This window comes from Rhinolophus sinicus, linkage group LG07, assembly GCF_036562045.2.
Source record: "Rhinolophus sinicus isolate RSC01 linkage group LG07, ASM3656204v1, whole genome shotgun sequence".
Taxonomy (NCBI): domain Eukaryota; kingdom Metazoa; phylum Chordata; class Mammalia; order Chiroptera; family Rhinolophidae; genus Rhinolophus; species Rhinolophus sinicus.
Window position 1 is genome coordinate 30,454,396 of NC_133757.1, and position 16,249 is coordinate 30,470,644.

The window sequence follows — 16,249 nt, forward strand, 5'->3', positions numbered from 1 at the left end:
CGGGGCTCTTCCTAGGATGAGCAGTTAGCTCCAACACTGCTTTAGCCAGAGACAGATTGGATAAGGGAGTTGCAAAACGGAAATGTTTTACAATTTTCCAGCTGAGAAATGTAGACGGTGGTGTCAACCAAAGTTCACTGCCACTAATCCAATGCCAACAGGAGTCCCAATTTGGGGTGTGGTAAAGGAAAAACTTTACTCAGGTTTGCACTTGGGAAACACAGCACAGCCTCTGGAGGAAATAGAAAGTAGGATCCCCTGAGACAAAGGGGAGACCTATTATACAGAGAAAAGTGTCCACTCTGGGCCCTGATTGGTCAATTTTCATGCAAATGAGGAATCCAAATTTACACAATTCTATCCGAATAGCATGGTCTGGTTTAGTCAGAATCATGCATTCTGATTGTTTGTATGGAGCAGTTCTGATTGGTCAGTAACTATGCAAATGAGGATATAGCTGCAAGTTTCAGCCTGTTGGTTGAAATATGATCCAGGAACTCCTTTACAAGGGTTGACTCAAATAGCAGGAACACAGTATAGGAGTATAGAAGACTTGGCAACCCAGTCTCTTGTTTTTTCCTGAAATGCTGTGAGCGTTAGAGGCCTCTGTAAACAATGGTTGCTAGACTCTGATTATGAATTTGGGCCCAATTAACCACAAGGAGTCCTTTTTGACAGGTATATTCCTTCTCGGGGTCAACAGTGGTATGGATCCCACACATTTAATGTTTCCACATTTTTGGACTTCATATAAATGAACTCTCAAAGGTCGATAAATCAATTCTCCAACAACATAAAATTGTAGAACTATAATTTGCTAAGTACTCACCCACATATCTTATTCAAAGCAACTGTGAGTTAAGTACTTTTTTTTTTTTAGCAACAAATACATTTTACATTGGAGCAATCTAAGGCTTAGATAACAGTGATTGAACTACATGTGGTCCCAGGAGATGAAGTTCAGTTCTCATTTCGGATATGGTCACTCCCAGGCAAAGCAAGCAGAAAGGAGAGTTGGAGGCTTGGAAAGGAGGGAGAGAAGAGAAGGGAAAGGAAGAAAAGAATGGAGGGCTGGAGGAAAAGGAAAGAGGAAGTAGGGAAAGAGGACAGAGAGGAAGGAGTGGAAGAGGGAAGAGTGAGAAGAGGGAAAAGATAAGTCAGAATAGGGAACAAGGAAGAGGGGCTGATGCTGGCTTGGAGTAGCTGAGGCAGCAAGTAAACTTCTTCTGCAGTTTGAAGAAGACCATGGAAATTTCTGACTAGAGAATAATAGTACTGTCTAACTACTCTAAGTACTTTGTTTCCATTATGATTTAATCCTCACAACCAGCTGATGAGAGAAATACTGTTGTTCCTATTATATCAAGAAGGAGTCCTGGGTTCCGAGGGGGTGATTCAAGTCATTGCTTCTTCCTTGGGAAACTTAGAAAGAGGGTGGGTTTGGCATTCAAAGCAAGCTTTGAGCCCTTCTCAGTCTCCCCAAAGTCTTCTCTTTCTCGGGCTGGGACCTACAATAAAAGTGTGTGTTCACTTAGTCTTTGGTCTGAACCTCTTTTAACTTGGTTTCCCTCTCTTGCGTGAGCTGAGAAACATGCCACCAGGCCCCTGTCCTTTGGCAGCTTAAGGCTGAGGTGGGGCAAGGCAAGAAAGCGAGGTACATAATTTACACAGATGTGACAGGACCATCTGGCAGGGTCTTCTCCCCCAGATTGAGGGGAGTTTAAAAGATTTGGAGAGGATAAAGGACAATTTCCTGTAGAAGTAATATTTGAATTTGTCTGGGGTGTGTCCAGAATTGGCCCAAAGTAGGTGGTACTCAGTCAAAAGTGGCAGAATGAATGATTGAACCCACATCAACACAATTATAGCATTATTGGATGTATCCAAATACATTCACTGAAAACACATTCGCCAAAAAATTCATTGAACTGTGCATGTTGTACACTCGCATGATATACCAGCAACTCAAACAGAACCCCCTTTCTTGTTTCCAATGATGAAGCACTTACAGGTACTACTAGACAGGTCAAAAAGATGCCCTTCCTCCAGGCAGATTTGCATTTGACCCTATTTACCACATGCCTGGTAGGTTTGTGCAGTAAACCGCTGCCCAGTTTTCCCCCAGAGGCCCTAATAAAGCATCCTAGAGGAGTTAATTGCTAAACCTCGAACTCTAATGGGACTTGACAGGACATCACCAATCCAGGAAGTCTCTCTCAATAATCCCTCCCTCCTCTTCTTGCTTTCCCCCAGAAACTCCCATTACTGACCTGATATCATGAGAATTTGTCCATTTTCTGAGTTGGGGTAGTCTATCTCTGCTTGCAATGTTAGGTGTTTTGTTTTTTTCAAGTTCAATTAATATGAAAGTGAAATATATTTTGTATCTATGTTTCCATCAAAAGTTTGAAAATGAAAGACAGATGTTGAAGGCTTGTATATTATAAAAATCAGCAGTGTGAAAATAAAGAGTATTCTTATGTCTTTAAGATGTAATATATACCCACGACAAAAGAATACAACTTAAGAAGTCATTAGGAAAGAAATCAAAGGAAGAATTATGACGTATACAGAAATGATATTTGATGATAAACTTAACAAATGGAAAGAAAAGGACTGAAATTTCAACAGGTTGGTTTTTTAATGCAAGTAGAATAAATGATTGTATTAATCATGGTTCTCCAGAGAACCATGTATATATATATACATGTATATATACATACACACACACACATACATACATATATGTGTGTGTGTATATACACACACATATATATATATATATATATATATATATATATATATATATATATATATGTATATACATATATATGAATTGGCTTACATGACTATGGAGGCTGACAAGTTCCAAATCAGCTGGCAAGCTGTGGGCCCAGGAGAGCTGATGGTGTAGTTTAAGTACGAAAGCAGGCAGGTTCAAGATGCAGGAAGAGCTGATATTTCACTTTGAGTCCAATGACAGGAAAAAGCCATTGTCCCAATTTGAAAGTAGGCAGGGAGGCAGGAGGAATCCTGCTTTATTCGAAGAAAGGTCAGCCCTTTTGTTTTATTCAGGCCTTCAACAGATTGGATGAAGTCCACCTATATTAGGGAGGTTAACATGCTTTACTCAGTTTACTGTTTCAAATACTAATCTCATCCAGAAAAAACATCATACACACACCCAGAATAATGTTTAACCAAATATCTGGGTACCCCACGGCCCACTCAAGATGACAGGTAAAATTAACCATCACGGTGATGCTGCCTTGAAATTGTTGCATATTAAATGGAAAAAAAATTGCTCAGAGAACTAAAACTTTTTATTGAAGGCAAGTTTACAAATAATATTTATTGAAGGCAAAGGAAAGAATAGGTCCTAAACAGAAACTAGCATTTGCAAATGTAATAACTATAAATTCTATTGCTCACTATGTTGGGGATATAGCTAGGAACTTGCAGGATAAATTGCATGCAGAAATGAAATTATTTCTGGTATTTTCTATGGAAGCTGATAAACAAGAAGATTTATAAAAGCTATTTTAATTGTTGAGAGTTTGACTTGCCTAAATATCTTTTGGAAATGGTGCACAAAATAGACACACCATTAGGAAGTGGCTAATTTTTGTGTATGGAGAATTTCGAGAATTTTAAAGTAGACTTGTCAGAATTGGTAACCATAACTAACACTGACTCCTGCAGGGGTCAGTGTTAACATCAAACTTATGCAACATAAGCACAATGTGACAAGATTTTGCCAACACACCAAATTTTAGCCAATTTATTATACTATTGACCACCTAGAACTCTAAATGTAAAAACTATACAAATAATAGCCATGGTAATTAACCATGCCCCCTCATACAGTTCACGTTCCAAATAGCTGTTGTGGAGGCAGTGGATACTGAAGAAATTCTGAACTGCTGAATGATACTCATTTATTAAACTTTCCACGGAAGTTCTCTTTGTAGAGGAATAGATTTCCCACTAGGGGGTGTGCATGCACCACTTATATTTCAAAATGGTTAGTAGGAAAAATAAAAAAGTAAACAAGTATTCTTGGATCTGTTATCTAATTTTCTATTCATCTTTTTTAAATGACATTTTTAAAGGTTACATTTATTTCGCAAAGAGAATTAAATTTTTCTAAATGGTAGGAGCCAAAGGGAAAAAAAGTACATTTTTGTAGTCAGTGTTAAGGGATAATGTAAATGAAAGTAGCATAATTAAAGGACACATACATCTATATTAAAACAAAGCTCACAATTCACTTTTAAGCTGATTAATTATTTTAAATCATGAATGACTCTTGGTTACAGGCATTCTTCTACAATAAATTGTTTCGACAAATGTTTATTAAACACCTAGTATGTGGCAGGAACAAGAAAATATCCCTGCCTTTGGGGAGTTCATAATCTAATGGAGAAGACAGTCATGTAAATGTAAAGCCTAATGCTTTACATTTACAGTGAATGCTGTATAAAGATTAAAAAAAAATGCTTTAGGAGCCTAGAAAGGCTGAGATTAGCTATGGTGGGGGGGTGGATTGTCACAGAAGAGACATTCTTTTTTCCTACAGTAACTGCTTTTATCCTAGTTGGGCCTCCCCAGTGTTTCTGTCAACAGATTTCAGTTCTTGTCACTAAGTTGTGTGTTCTGTGTCTGTGCTACTGCTTTATAGCTCTACTGGCAGCCACAGGGTAGTGTCTGCATATTTATATACAATGATCTTAGCACTACACCTGTCTGAGCATTCTGGTTTTCTACTCTTTTATCAACTAAGTCTGGGTTCAAGGGACACCCAGACAATTAGTTTAGTTGAGTGTGTCAATGGGATGTAAAAGTGAGCAGCTGAAAAGCTTTGGAGAAGTGAAAGAATAGCCCTTTATGAAATCAGCTGTGTTGGCGTTGGAAATTACTGGAACCCCAGTCAGCATGACATTAATATGCTTAACTGACTAGTAAGTTGCTAATGAATCCTATGGCATAGAAGCCTTTATTTTACTTGTGTTTCTTAAATAAATCTAGATTGTCCAAGTATGCTGGTTATGGGAAAATAAAGCTTATGTCCTATGGATGGGTACGTGTGGTTCTGCATAGATATGATTAAGTACATGAATTTAGATGAGCTAGATGAGTGTCTAGAGGGAAAAAAGGCTTATAAAAAGGCATAATTCCTGTTGTAGGACTTGGCTACTCTTTTGTACTGCCCCAGAGCAGTTTTGAGAGTGGGAGATTGCCAACTGGGAGATTATATCACAAAGCCGTAGTCTCAGGTGCGCTTGTTGACAATTTAATGAGAATGGTGTTACAAGCAATGAGAGACTGGACAAGGTTTGGTACTTTTTAATGCAGCAGTTATTTTTTAAATAAAAGAGATTAAAAACTAAAGACAACTCGACTTAGATGCCAACACTTCTCTTATTACCTGCAGCATAAGTGCCAAAGAGTGGGCAGGTGGTGGAGAAGGGAGTTGAAGGAAGAAACACCTTGATATAGATTTTAAAACACCAGGAAATCAAGGGCAAAACAAATAACAAATTTAGATGACTGTTTAGGTATTTTATAAATATTTTATGAAATTGTATCTTTAGCTTTTCTTTCTGAGAATTTATGGAAAAGTACACACAAGATTTTAGCATTTTTATGATTATTTGTTAGTCAAGGTTAGAAGGAAACTGAAAGAATTCCAGATTGTTCCGCCAGGAGTTTGGAATAATACAATGATAGATGAAATGTAAACTCAACATAAGCAAGATAATGCTGCAGAAGCTGAGATTTTTCAATAACTATGTTTATGCATTGTGACAGCTTATAAATTAAAAACCTAGAACTCTTAGGAAATACACTCAGCCATCACCAGGGATAATACAATAGAGGTGCCTGCTCTATAAAACGAGGGGTTTGGATCTGATGCTCTATTGAAATGGAAGAGGAAGTAAGTTTGAAAGTAGCATTTTACTGTTTATTTGGTGAGTTTATATGACCTGCAATTAGAAGCTGCTATGAAATATAAGTTGGTTGGGTAAAGGCTGGTAAGAGTGTAGGTGCAAATTGTATTAACTGCAGATTCAAATAAAAGTAAAACTATTACTTCTTTATATGATTAAATAATGTGGAATGTTATTTAAAAGAACCACGACAGAATGTAAGCTGACCTGATTAGATAGAGTACTCCAGGAAAAAAAATAAGAAAAGTCAGAATTAGCTTGTGAAATTTACTACCTTAAGGAATTTTTAAGAGGTTTTGAGAGTATTCTAAACAGCAAAACCAAAAATGGAGACATTTCAATGCGGTCATGATCTTGGACAAGGCATTCAACTTCTCCCTGTTTCTATTTCCTTCTCTGTATTGAAGGGTCAACAGACCGTTTCTTAAATGCCTTCCAACTATAAACTAGTTTTTCGTCTGAAATTATGTTAAAACTAATGTAAGTAAGGTTGAAGAAATTTCCTCATCCATCTTCTTCACTATTAAACAGTATTGCTTTGTGGCCTAAATATTATCTTCTACTCTTCCTCTGACTCAATGTATTGATCTATTTATCCCAGGCCGAAGAGAGCCTCTGACATTTTCATAATGAACAGTGGTCCACCATCTAGGGATTTTTTTTCCTACTCAAAAAAATGTTTTGTTTTTTTTTAATGTGTAGAGGGAAGAATATGGACATACCGTGTTTCCTCGAAAATAAGACCTACCCTGAAAATAAGCCCGTTAAGATTGTCAGCCAGACGGACACATTTAGTACGTTATGATGATGTTCCAGAAGATGACACGACTGTATTTGAATAAATGTAGATTGTTGTACATGAAAAAATAAGACATCCCCTGAAAGACATCCCCCTGATGCGTCTTTTGGAGCAAAAATTAATATAAGACCTGGTCTTATTTTCGGGAAAATACAGTAGTAATGAGAAAAACCTGACTTTCAAACCTATTGGTATTACTTCCCAGTTGTTGGCAATAGAAACGTTTTCTTACCTGGAAAAATTGGGCTATTCCCACCTTGAAGAGGTTTCTGTTCTTTTTCTTTTTCTTTATAATCTGCTAGGGCCTAAATAGAAAACAGATTTGATTTTTAGCCTTAGACTACAGAAAGGCTTGCAAAATGAAGGAAGTCTCACAAATACTACAAATCAGCCCTTCTGACAAGGTTTGAATAACAAGAGGATTTTAGGTAATAGGCGTTAAATCAACATACACCTCCAGGATTCTTCTGCACAACATTAGAACTGGTCATTTCTTCCCTTCTGTGCAAGATTTCCAGAATGCCATGGGAAAATTAACCCTCATTTCAATGCTAGGGTTTGAAGTCTGAATATAAGAGTACACAGGGTCTATTTTCAGGCTTGTTTCTAGACGCCTGGAGGGTTAATCAGAATGGATTTAAGCCCCCTCCAGCCCCTTGCCCCTTAAGTGCCCCCCCTCCCGCTTCTCCTTGGTGCCAGGACCTGATGGCATCCCTTACTCTCCCTGGTTTTCTTCTTCTTCTGAGCTCTCCCCTCTACCCCATTCGAATGCTTTTCCCTTTCCTCTTCGCTTTTTCCCATAAGTGGTCAAAATAGGAAACGGAAGTATCTATTTGTTGCTTGGTGTAGTGCTCGAAAAGGCTATTTTAATTAAGGGGGAAAGAATTCCTCTCCAGGTTCTTCATTTAGCAATGAGTCCCAACGTCAACCAGCCCTAGACCTCCCCCACCGAATGGTCGTTTACTACTGTGAGGAGGTTTGGCTCTGTCGGAGAGGGTCTGAACCTCCCGATGCAAGGCAAAATCTGCCAGCGAGCCGGCTCGGCGTCCACGGAAGCGCGTGGAGCGCAGCCCCCCGCCCTGTGGGGAGGTGGCGGCCTCTGACGAGCGGGGGAAGCCCATCCCGGGAGCCCGAGGGGCGCCGGCAGCGGGCAGGCGGCGGTGGCGGCGGGGACGCGACGCGGCTGCCGCAGGGGAGCGCCGGCGGCGGCGGCGGCGGGCGCGAGGGGCGGGGCGCACTCCGCAACTTCAGCCGTTGCCTCCCGGGCGCTCTCGGCCGAGCCGCACGGCGGCTGCGGGTTGCGGGCTGCAGGCTGCCGTGCGGCCAGCAGAGCCCCGTCCGCCGGCACGCGAACCCGCGCGACCCCGGCGTCCGTCGGGTGCCCGAGGCGACTCCTGAAGGGAGTCCCCGCGCGGCTGTACTCCCGCGTGTCCGCAGCGGCTGGGGACCCGAGACGTGCGGGGTCGAGAGGCCGAGCCGGGCGCCCCCCAGCGGCCGGCGTGAGCCCCATGGCTGGACCGCGCAGAGCGGAACCAGCGAGGTGAAGCCCCTGGGCCGGCAGCCGGAACGTGTGGCTGGGGCGCCGGCTCCATGGGCAGCAGCGCACAGCGGCACGATGATGGACGTTAACAGCAGCGGCCGCCCGGACCTCTACGGACACCTGCGCTCTTTCCTCCTGCCAGAGGTGGGGCGTGGGCTGCCGGACCTGAGCCCCGACGGCGCCGGCCGGGTCGCGGGCTCCTGGGCTCCGCACCTGCTGCGCGGGGTACCAGAGGTGACCGCCAGCCCCGTGCCCACCTGGGACGTACCCCCGGACAATGCTTCCGGCTGCGGGGAGCAGATCAACTACGGCAGAGTCGAGAAAGTTGTGATCGGCTCCATCCTGACGCTCATCACGCTGCTGACGATCGCCGGCAACTGCCTGGTAGTGATCTCGGTGTGCTTCGTTAAGAAGCTCCGCCAGCCTTCCAACTACCTGATCGTGTCCCTGGCATTGGCCGACCTCTCGGTGGCCGTGGCGGTCATGCCCTTCGTCAGCGTCACCGACCTCATCGGGGGCAAGTGGATCTTTGGCCAGTTCTTCTGCAACGTCTTCATCGCCATGGACGTCATGTGCTGCACTGCCTCGATCATGACCCTGTGCGTGATCAGCATCGACAGGTAAGGGTGCCGGCCGCCCCTTCCCGGGGTCCGGCTGGGCATGTGCTTTCTGGTAGCTCAGCCCTGCGCGCTCGCCTTTCCTGGGAGGATAAACCAGACTTCTCCGCGGGATGAAGGGCTGCACTTAAACAGCCCCCACACATCAACCCTACACCAACCAACTTCAGTTACAGTAAAGCCTATATACACTTCTAAAAGAAGAGCCCGAAATATTCTGGTTTACTGTAGTGAGGATTTTAAGACCAAAGTTAAGATTATTTCAAGCATTAGCAGGTCCACCAGGGGGTCCCTTGTCTTGATTTTCAGGAGGAAGGAATTTGATCCTCTCTGAGCTTGACAAACCCTTGCTGTGAGCCGAAAGAGTCAATTATTACTTGAAGAAATCAGTGGAGGAAAACCACTTTGCATCCCTTATTGTAAGAGCTACTCCCTAGAACAATGAAAAGACCTAGGATGGTCCCAGATGTGGGGGTCTACATGTCTTAACGTTGCAACCCTATGATTGCAGATTCTGAATCTCATTGTTTTGGAAGTCTGATTTTAGTGTTTGGCAACGCTGTTTGCATCCTGCAGTCTTACTGACTGGAGCCTTTACTCCCTGTGTGAAGGGTTGGTTCTAGCCTTTCATCATATTCATCCCTTGGGAATCTTCTCTTGAGAACTCTGCCACTGGAGTAATTGAAAATAGAGGCTGACCATCTGTTAGGGATGCTGGGGAAAAAATTTGTCTTGAGTATCAGATTGGACTAGGAAGTCACCAGGGTTTCTTCAGATTCCAGGATTACAGGATTCTGCAATGGAGCTGGTCTTTGGCCCTAGAAATATTGTGCAATGACAACTTGAAGTATGGTCCCAATGCCTATTGGCCACAGAACAACTCTGCTTCTCTTGAAACTGAAATATTAAACCTTAACATTCACGCTCAGAATTCTGCTGGTATTTTAAAACCAGCCCAGGACTGGTATCCTGTTGTGTTTAATGATTCAGAGAAACGGTTGCTTATTTTCTTTGTGGACCCACAGAAGCTTTAAATATATAGACCTTTCAGCATAGGAGAAATAATTGATGCCTCCACACTTAAAATGACAGTGCCTCAAAGGATGGTCTAGCACGAAACTGAGATTTTCCTCCATTTCCTCCCTGTAAACACTGCTACTTGTGGTTTGTTGATATTTAACATCTTCTGCTATTTTGCTCCTTGACCAGGATTTATAATTACTGAATAAAGGGAATGAATAAAGGAAAGGGGATATTTTCAAGGAAAAAATACATTTTAGCTGCATTTAGTTAAAGACCGAGTATTTTTTAAAAGTTGGTCCTTTTTTATGTGTATTATGTTTGGAGCTTCTGACAGCAAACAAGGTATTGTTTTTAATAGTAGAACATGAACTGCATATATGAGAATATTAGTTCCAAACTTCACAGCTGAAGTTTTGAATTACTGTAGTTAAGAATGACAGAAACATGCATTTACAGTCTGGCTGTGGCAACAGGAACTAGGAGAATGCACTCATTATACATAATAAATATAAACATGAATTATAAGTGCAAAAATCTGACGGCTCAGCCAACCCAAACGGTGCTTCTTGTATGAATGGAGTCTTTTTTAAATGTAGCTTAGTGTAGTAAAACAAATCATTTATGCTGCAAGTAATACATTTATAATCTTTTTCTTTTCATTTTATGATTGATAAATGATAAATAAACAACACAGTGTGCTAACGTGTCTCCTAAGACATCCAGTACTTCTGTTCTTTTGGGCACATTCAGGTGTGGCTGGGACCACCTTGAGATTCCTGTCCATGAGCTAAAGGCTTTCTTCACTTAGTGTGCATGTATGACTTAGCAGCAGCAGCAGTAATATCTTGAATACAGACAGAGAAGAGGTTAATTCTCCCTGGCAAGAGCTTCTAATTTCTTCATCAACTATATCCTTATGTGTCAGAAATTGTGGGAATATAGGGATATCGATTCTGTCTCATTTCCTGTAAGAATTGTCCCCTTGATGAATTCTGCTTAAACATTATTGTAGAAGATGAACATCTCATTTTTTTAGATAAAGTGAAGACTTGATAACATTGGAAGCACAGATTGCTTTTCTTCCAAGAACGCACAGAACTGAAAAATGGGAAAAGGAAAATGCATTTGACATCTAAGGTGAATTATTTTTGAAAAGATTTTTCTTCACTTCCATTGTAGAATATGACCATTTTATTCCATATTTTCTTAGCTATTATGTGCTAAGAAAATGTGCTAAGAAAATATGGAAAAAACTAATCTTCGTTCATGTTTATTCATTCCCTTTTGAGTACCTAATACAGGTTATGCTGTGCTTTGTGCAGCATAATCAAAGATGAATAATAATCCTGCTTTTGAGTTCATACTATATTGTGAGAGTTTGGATTTCTGTTGGGCATTTAAACTTTGGTTAATGGAACCTTTGATTTTTCTTAACCACTCCCACCATACCAAGGTGCTTTTCCCACCTTTTCCAATACAGTTGATGCCATTTTTCTTCACAGGTTTCCACACTCCCATACCCACCCTTTTCAGGTTATGACTCATGATCTTTGAAAAAGTAGCAGCCATTGGATGAGAACTCCCTTATCTTTCCACCACCAAACAGTCTTTCCTGCATCTGTACCCTTTTGATTTCCTTCTAGTTAAAAAGCAAGAGAACATTGTGTCCCGGCAAAGACCAGACCACCTGCACTACACCTCCCACCCCCTTTCACCTTCTTGAGAACTTTGTTCCTTCCTCCCTTGATCCCTCATTTCTTCTTTGTCTTCGTTGTTTCCTCTCAGCTGGGTCAAGCTTGATCTTCTATTTTTAAGAACTCATTCTCTCTCCAGGCACTGTTCCACTTCACAGTTAAGCTGCTCAAACCCATGCCCACAACCTCTCTTTACTTCCTTACTCCAAATAGATGAGGTTGATACTCACTAAATCCACTGCAATGTTTTAACTGGCCTTCCTGATTTCACTTCTGTCCACCCCTCTTTTATTGCCTATGGATAAGCTAGAAAGAGTTGTTTTTTATTTTTTTTGTTTTAATGAGATAACATTTACCAATCATGAAATGCACAGATATTAAATATACAATTTGGTGAGTTTTGACAAATGTATATACCCATGTAACCACAACTCCCATCAAGATATAGAATATTTTGCCATCCCAGAAATTTCTCTCGTGCCCCTTTTAGGATGATCTTTTAAAACTAGAAATCAAATTACCTTTCATATACAGTTTAAAAACATGCAAAACAGTTATATATGTTAATTAGGTGAACTTATACAGAGGGTGCCAAAAAAATGTATACACATTTTAAGAAAGGAAAATATTGTATTAAAATTGTAATTACTCAATATATACCGATAGCAGATGATGAATACAAGTCATGTGTATACATGTTTTTGGCACCCCCAGTATAAGCAGTAAAAGTATGAGGCAGAGGAATGGTGAACACCAAATTCCCGCGAGAGGTTATTTCTGGTAGGGTGGGTGGAGGTGTAATCTACAAGTAGCATACATGTCAACTATATTGGTAATGGTAATATGTTGTTTTTAATTTTAGTGGTTGATAGTCTTGTTATTTTTTGTATAACTTTCTGTATGTCTGAAATATATTTTTACACTTTTTTGGGGGAGGGGGAAATACGTATAGAAAAGTATACTGTACTATACCTGTGTTCACAAGTGAACAAACACATTGGTGTAATCTGCAACTACGTAGATCAAGAAATTGAACATTACCAACCTCCCAGAGGTCCTCTCCTACGCCTTCTCAGTTTCTAATACTCCCAAAGATAACCATTGTCCTGACTTTCAGCATCATAAATTAGTCCTGCTTGGTCAGAACCTCATATAAATGGAATAGTATATTATGTACTCTGAAATCTGACTGCTTTTGCTCAATGTAATGTCTGTGTGAAACATTCATAGTTTTTACCCTGTCAGTATTTTATTTATTTTCTTTTCCTTAGTATTCCATTTAAATTATTTATCAGTTCACCTGTTGATGGACATTTGAATTGTTTCCAGTTTCAGGATATTACTAATAGTGATTCTATAAACATTTATTTATATGCAAGTTATTTGGTGGACATGTTTTCATTTCTTTGGGGTAAATAAAATGCTGGATAATAAGGTAGCTATTGCATTTTAATCCTGTTTGCCTCCTCATACCATTTGTGTTACCGTTGTCATGCATTTAAATCCACGTTTTAAAAACCTATTAGATGTTATTTTTATTATTTTAAACAATCAGTATTCTTTCTTATGCATATGTTTACCTTTTCCATTGCTCTTTATGTTTCCCTACATTACCATGCTTTCATCCAGGATCATTTTCTTCTGCTCTCTTAGACTTTCATTACATTTTTCAAAAGTGAGTGCTGGTGACAAATCTTAGTTTTCACTTGCCCAGAAATGTCTTAATTTTACCATCATTTTTGAATGATATTTTCTCTGAGTATGGATTTCTATATTTGATGGTTTTTCAGCACTTTAAAACATTATTCTGCTGTCTTCAGGCTTCCATCACTTCTATTGAAAAATCAGCCATTAACCAACATTATTATCACTCCTTTGAAGATAATGTGTCTTTTTTTCTTCTGGCTGCTTTTAGAATTTTCTCTTTGTCTTTAGTTTTTGTCCGCTTTTCTATGATGTCTCTAGGTCTGGCATTATTGATTATTATTATTATTTTTGTTGTTGTTATAAATCCTGCTAGAGTTCTTAGTAATTTTTGTATTTGTGTATTGATATCTCTGATCAGTCTGTTATCTCTTTATACTTTTATTGTTCCATTCTTTATTCTTCTGTCTTCAAATTTAGACCTTTTTACTCTAGCACATTTCTTACACTCTTTTCTTTATTTTCCATTTTGCGTTTTTCCCTGTGCTTCAGTTTTGAAAAATTTTGACCTGCCATCCAATTTATTAATCATCTCTTCTGCTATGTCTGTTGTTCATCCTTATCTAATGAGTTCTTAATTTCAGTCCTAGAAATTTCATTTGATTCTTTTTGTTGTTGTTTTGCATTCGATCCTTTTTATTGATTCTAATTCTCTGGTGAAATCCTCTGTGTGTTTTTTTTACCTAATTTCTCTACCTTGTTATTATATTTTTGGGTATATTAATCATAATTAAGTTTTTTTCTACAACTCCAGTATCTGAATCAATTGTAGTTTCTTTGTGTGTGAGCTCTTCCCCTTACCTCTCGGTTTTGGTTCTGTGTCTTGGTATGCCTAGTAAATTTTGATTGTGTACTCAGCATCTTGTATGAAAAATTATAAATATTGTAGATAATGTTATTTTCATCCAGAGAAAATAGCTGGTAGGCAGGCATATTGGGGTACTGATTATTGTAATCCGATTAGGGACTGAGCTGATTGTATACTATGTTTTAGTTTTGATGAGCTCTGTCTGTCTGATGCCTCTGGCTGATGCCTCATTCCACGGTGTAGCGGTCTTGGGATTTCAGCTAAGAACTTGGGTGTTCTGGATGACTTCTCCCATTGGTTAGTTCAGAACTCTAATTTTTCTCTCCTCAGCACTGTGATACTGTCAGAACTCCCACTGAAAGCTTTGTGGGAACTTTCTTTTTGGCTTCTTAGCGTCCTGCCCTGTACAGCTTCTGTATCAGTATTCAGCAAATGTTTTGATGGGGATACCAGCCAAGTGTTGGCCTTAGTTTTCTGCTCCTTCCTTCTTACTGGGATTTTGGCCACTCAGGTGTCTAAGTTTTGTCTTTCTATCCTCAAGAGGACACCAAAATTTCTTCTGGTATTTTTGCCTCTTAAGAAATTTTGCTGAGGCACTTTACCTGGATCCTCAGTGCCTTACCCTTCAGCTCGTTTTGAAAAGTGTCCCAAGGGAAAGAGTGGCTACAGAATTTTGGGTCACTTTTCTGTGGTTTTCTCTTCTCCAGGATTTTGTCCCCTCAACTCCTGGTTGTCTCAACAACTCTGTGATGCCTTTCAGCAGGGGTGTGTGTGTGTGTGTGTGTGTGTGTGTGTGTGTGTGTGTATTTGTGCTTTATCCAGCTTTTCTAGTTGTTTTCATCAGAAGCGTTGGTCTGAAGCATCAGGCAACCCCATCATAGCTAGGAGTGGATGTGTGCCTTAACTATTTTAGATACGTACAAATATAGAAATGGGATAGTGTAAATTTTCTGCTTAAAACACTTCTTTGGCTTTTCACTTCATTGGAATAAAATTCACTCTTTAGCACACCTACGTGTTCCCTGATCTGTTCCTGCCTTACTCCCCAACAACGTTTTGTACCATATTCCTTCTTGCTTTCTGTAGTATCGTCATGTTGACCTTTTTAATTTCTCCATCATGCCAAATTCTTTCCTGCATCAGGCCAATTCCATGCAAACCCACCAACTAATATATTTACAAAACTATAATTTCATGTTAGTTCTATTCCCTAATACATGTTTTTTGATCACAAGTTGGAAAGCTTAAAAGTGTTTAATTAACCCTCTAGAATGGCAACAATTAAAATGTCTTAAAAATACCAAGTATTGTCAAGGATGTAGAGCCAAGGGAGCTTTCGCACATTATTTGTGGAATTGTGAATTGGTGAACCCCTTTGAAAATAGCTTGCATTATCATGTAATGTTGAAGATGCATACACCTTATGATTCTATTATTTTACCACTAGGTATATAAGAGAGACTCTTGTCACCAAAAGTCTTATACAAGACTATTTATAATATCCAGAAACTTGAAATCCCCAAACTTGAGATAATACATATGTGTATCAGGAGCAGGATGGATAAATATATTGTGCATTCGCACACTAGAACACTGTTCAGTAGTGCTTATCAAACTTGAGCATGCATCACAACTCTCTGGAGAGTTTATTACAACACACTTTATTAGGCCCCACCCCAGGAGTTTCTAATTTAGAGAATCTGGGGTGGAGCCCAATAATCTGCATTTCAAACAAGCCTCCAGATGATTCTGATGCTCCTGGTTTGAAGACCTGACTTAGAGAACTGTTGCTATAAAGCAATTAAAATGAACAAACTGTAGCTAAAATGAATCTGACAAAGTAATTTAAACAATTTTTTATTATAAAAATTTTGAACAATATTTAAAAGTCAAGAATATAGTACAAAGAGCTAGCGTATCTGTAACCTAGCATCAACAGTGATTAATTTATGGCCAATATAGTCAACATATACTTTGCAACTCCTCCATCTTCGCAATGTTTTAAGTCAAATTGCAGAGGTCATGTCATTTCACTCATAAATACTTCGGGTCACAAACATAATGCTGAGCAGGATGAAGCAGAGTACAAAAGAATATGTATAATGTGATTCTA

At 39.8% G+C, this 16,249-nt stretch overlaps 1 protein-coding gene and 1 long non-coding RNA gene across 2 annotated transcripts in view; one reads left to right on the forward strand and one right to left on the reverse strand.

Moving 5' to 3' along the window:
* Window positions 1-2,893: 2,893 nt before the first annotated feature.
* Window positions 2,894-8,669, reverse strand: LOC141572923 (uncharacterized). The gene is made up of 3 exons (XR_012498491.1): window positions 8,559-8,669; window positions 6,983-7,055; window positions 2,894-3,102 (listed from the first exon to the last, which is right to left on the reverse strand). It is a non-coding gene; the product is annotated as an uncharacterized LOC141572923 (long non-coding RNA).
* The window catches only part of HTR7 (5-hydroxytryptamine receptor 7), an 81,035-nt gene continuing 72,332 nt past the window's right edge, over window positions 7,547-16,249 (forward strand). The window contains exon 1 of the mRNA XM_019739117.2: window positions 7,547-8,910. Within this exon, the coding sequence (XP_019594676.2) occupies window positions 7,703-8,910 (1,208 nt within the window). The 5' untranslated portion in view covers window positions 7,547-7,702. The remainder of the gene's footprint in view (window positions 8,911-16,249) is intronic.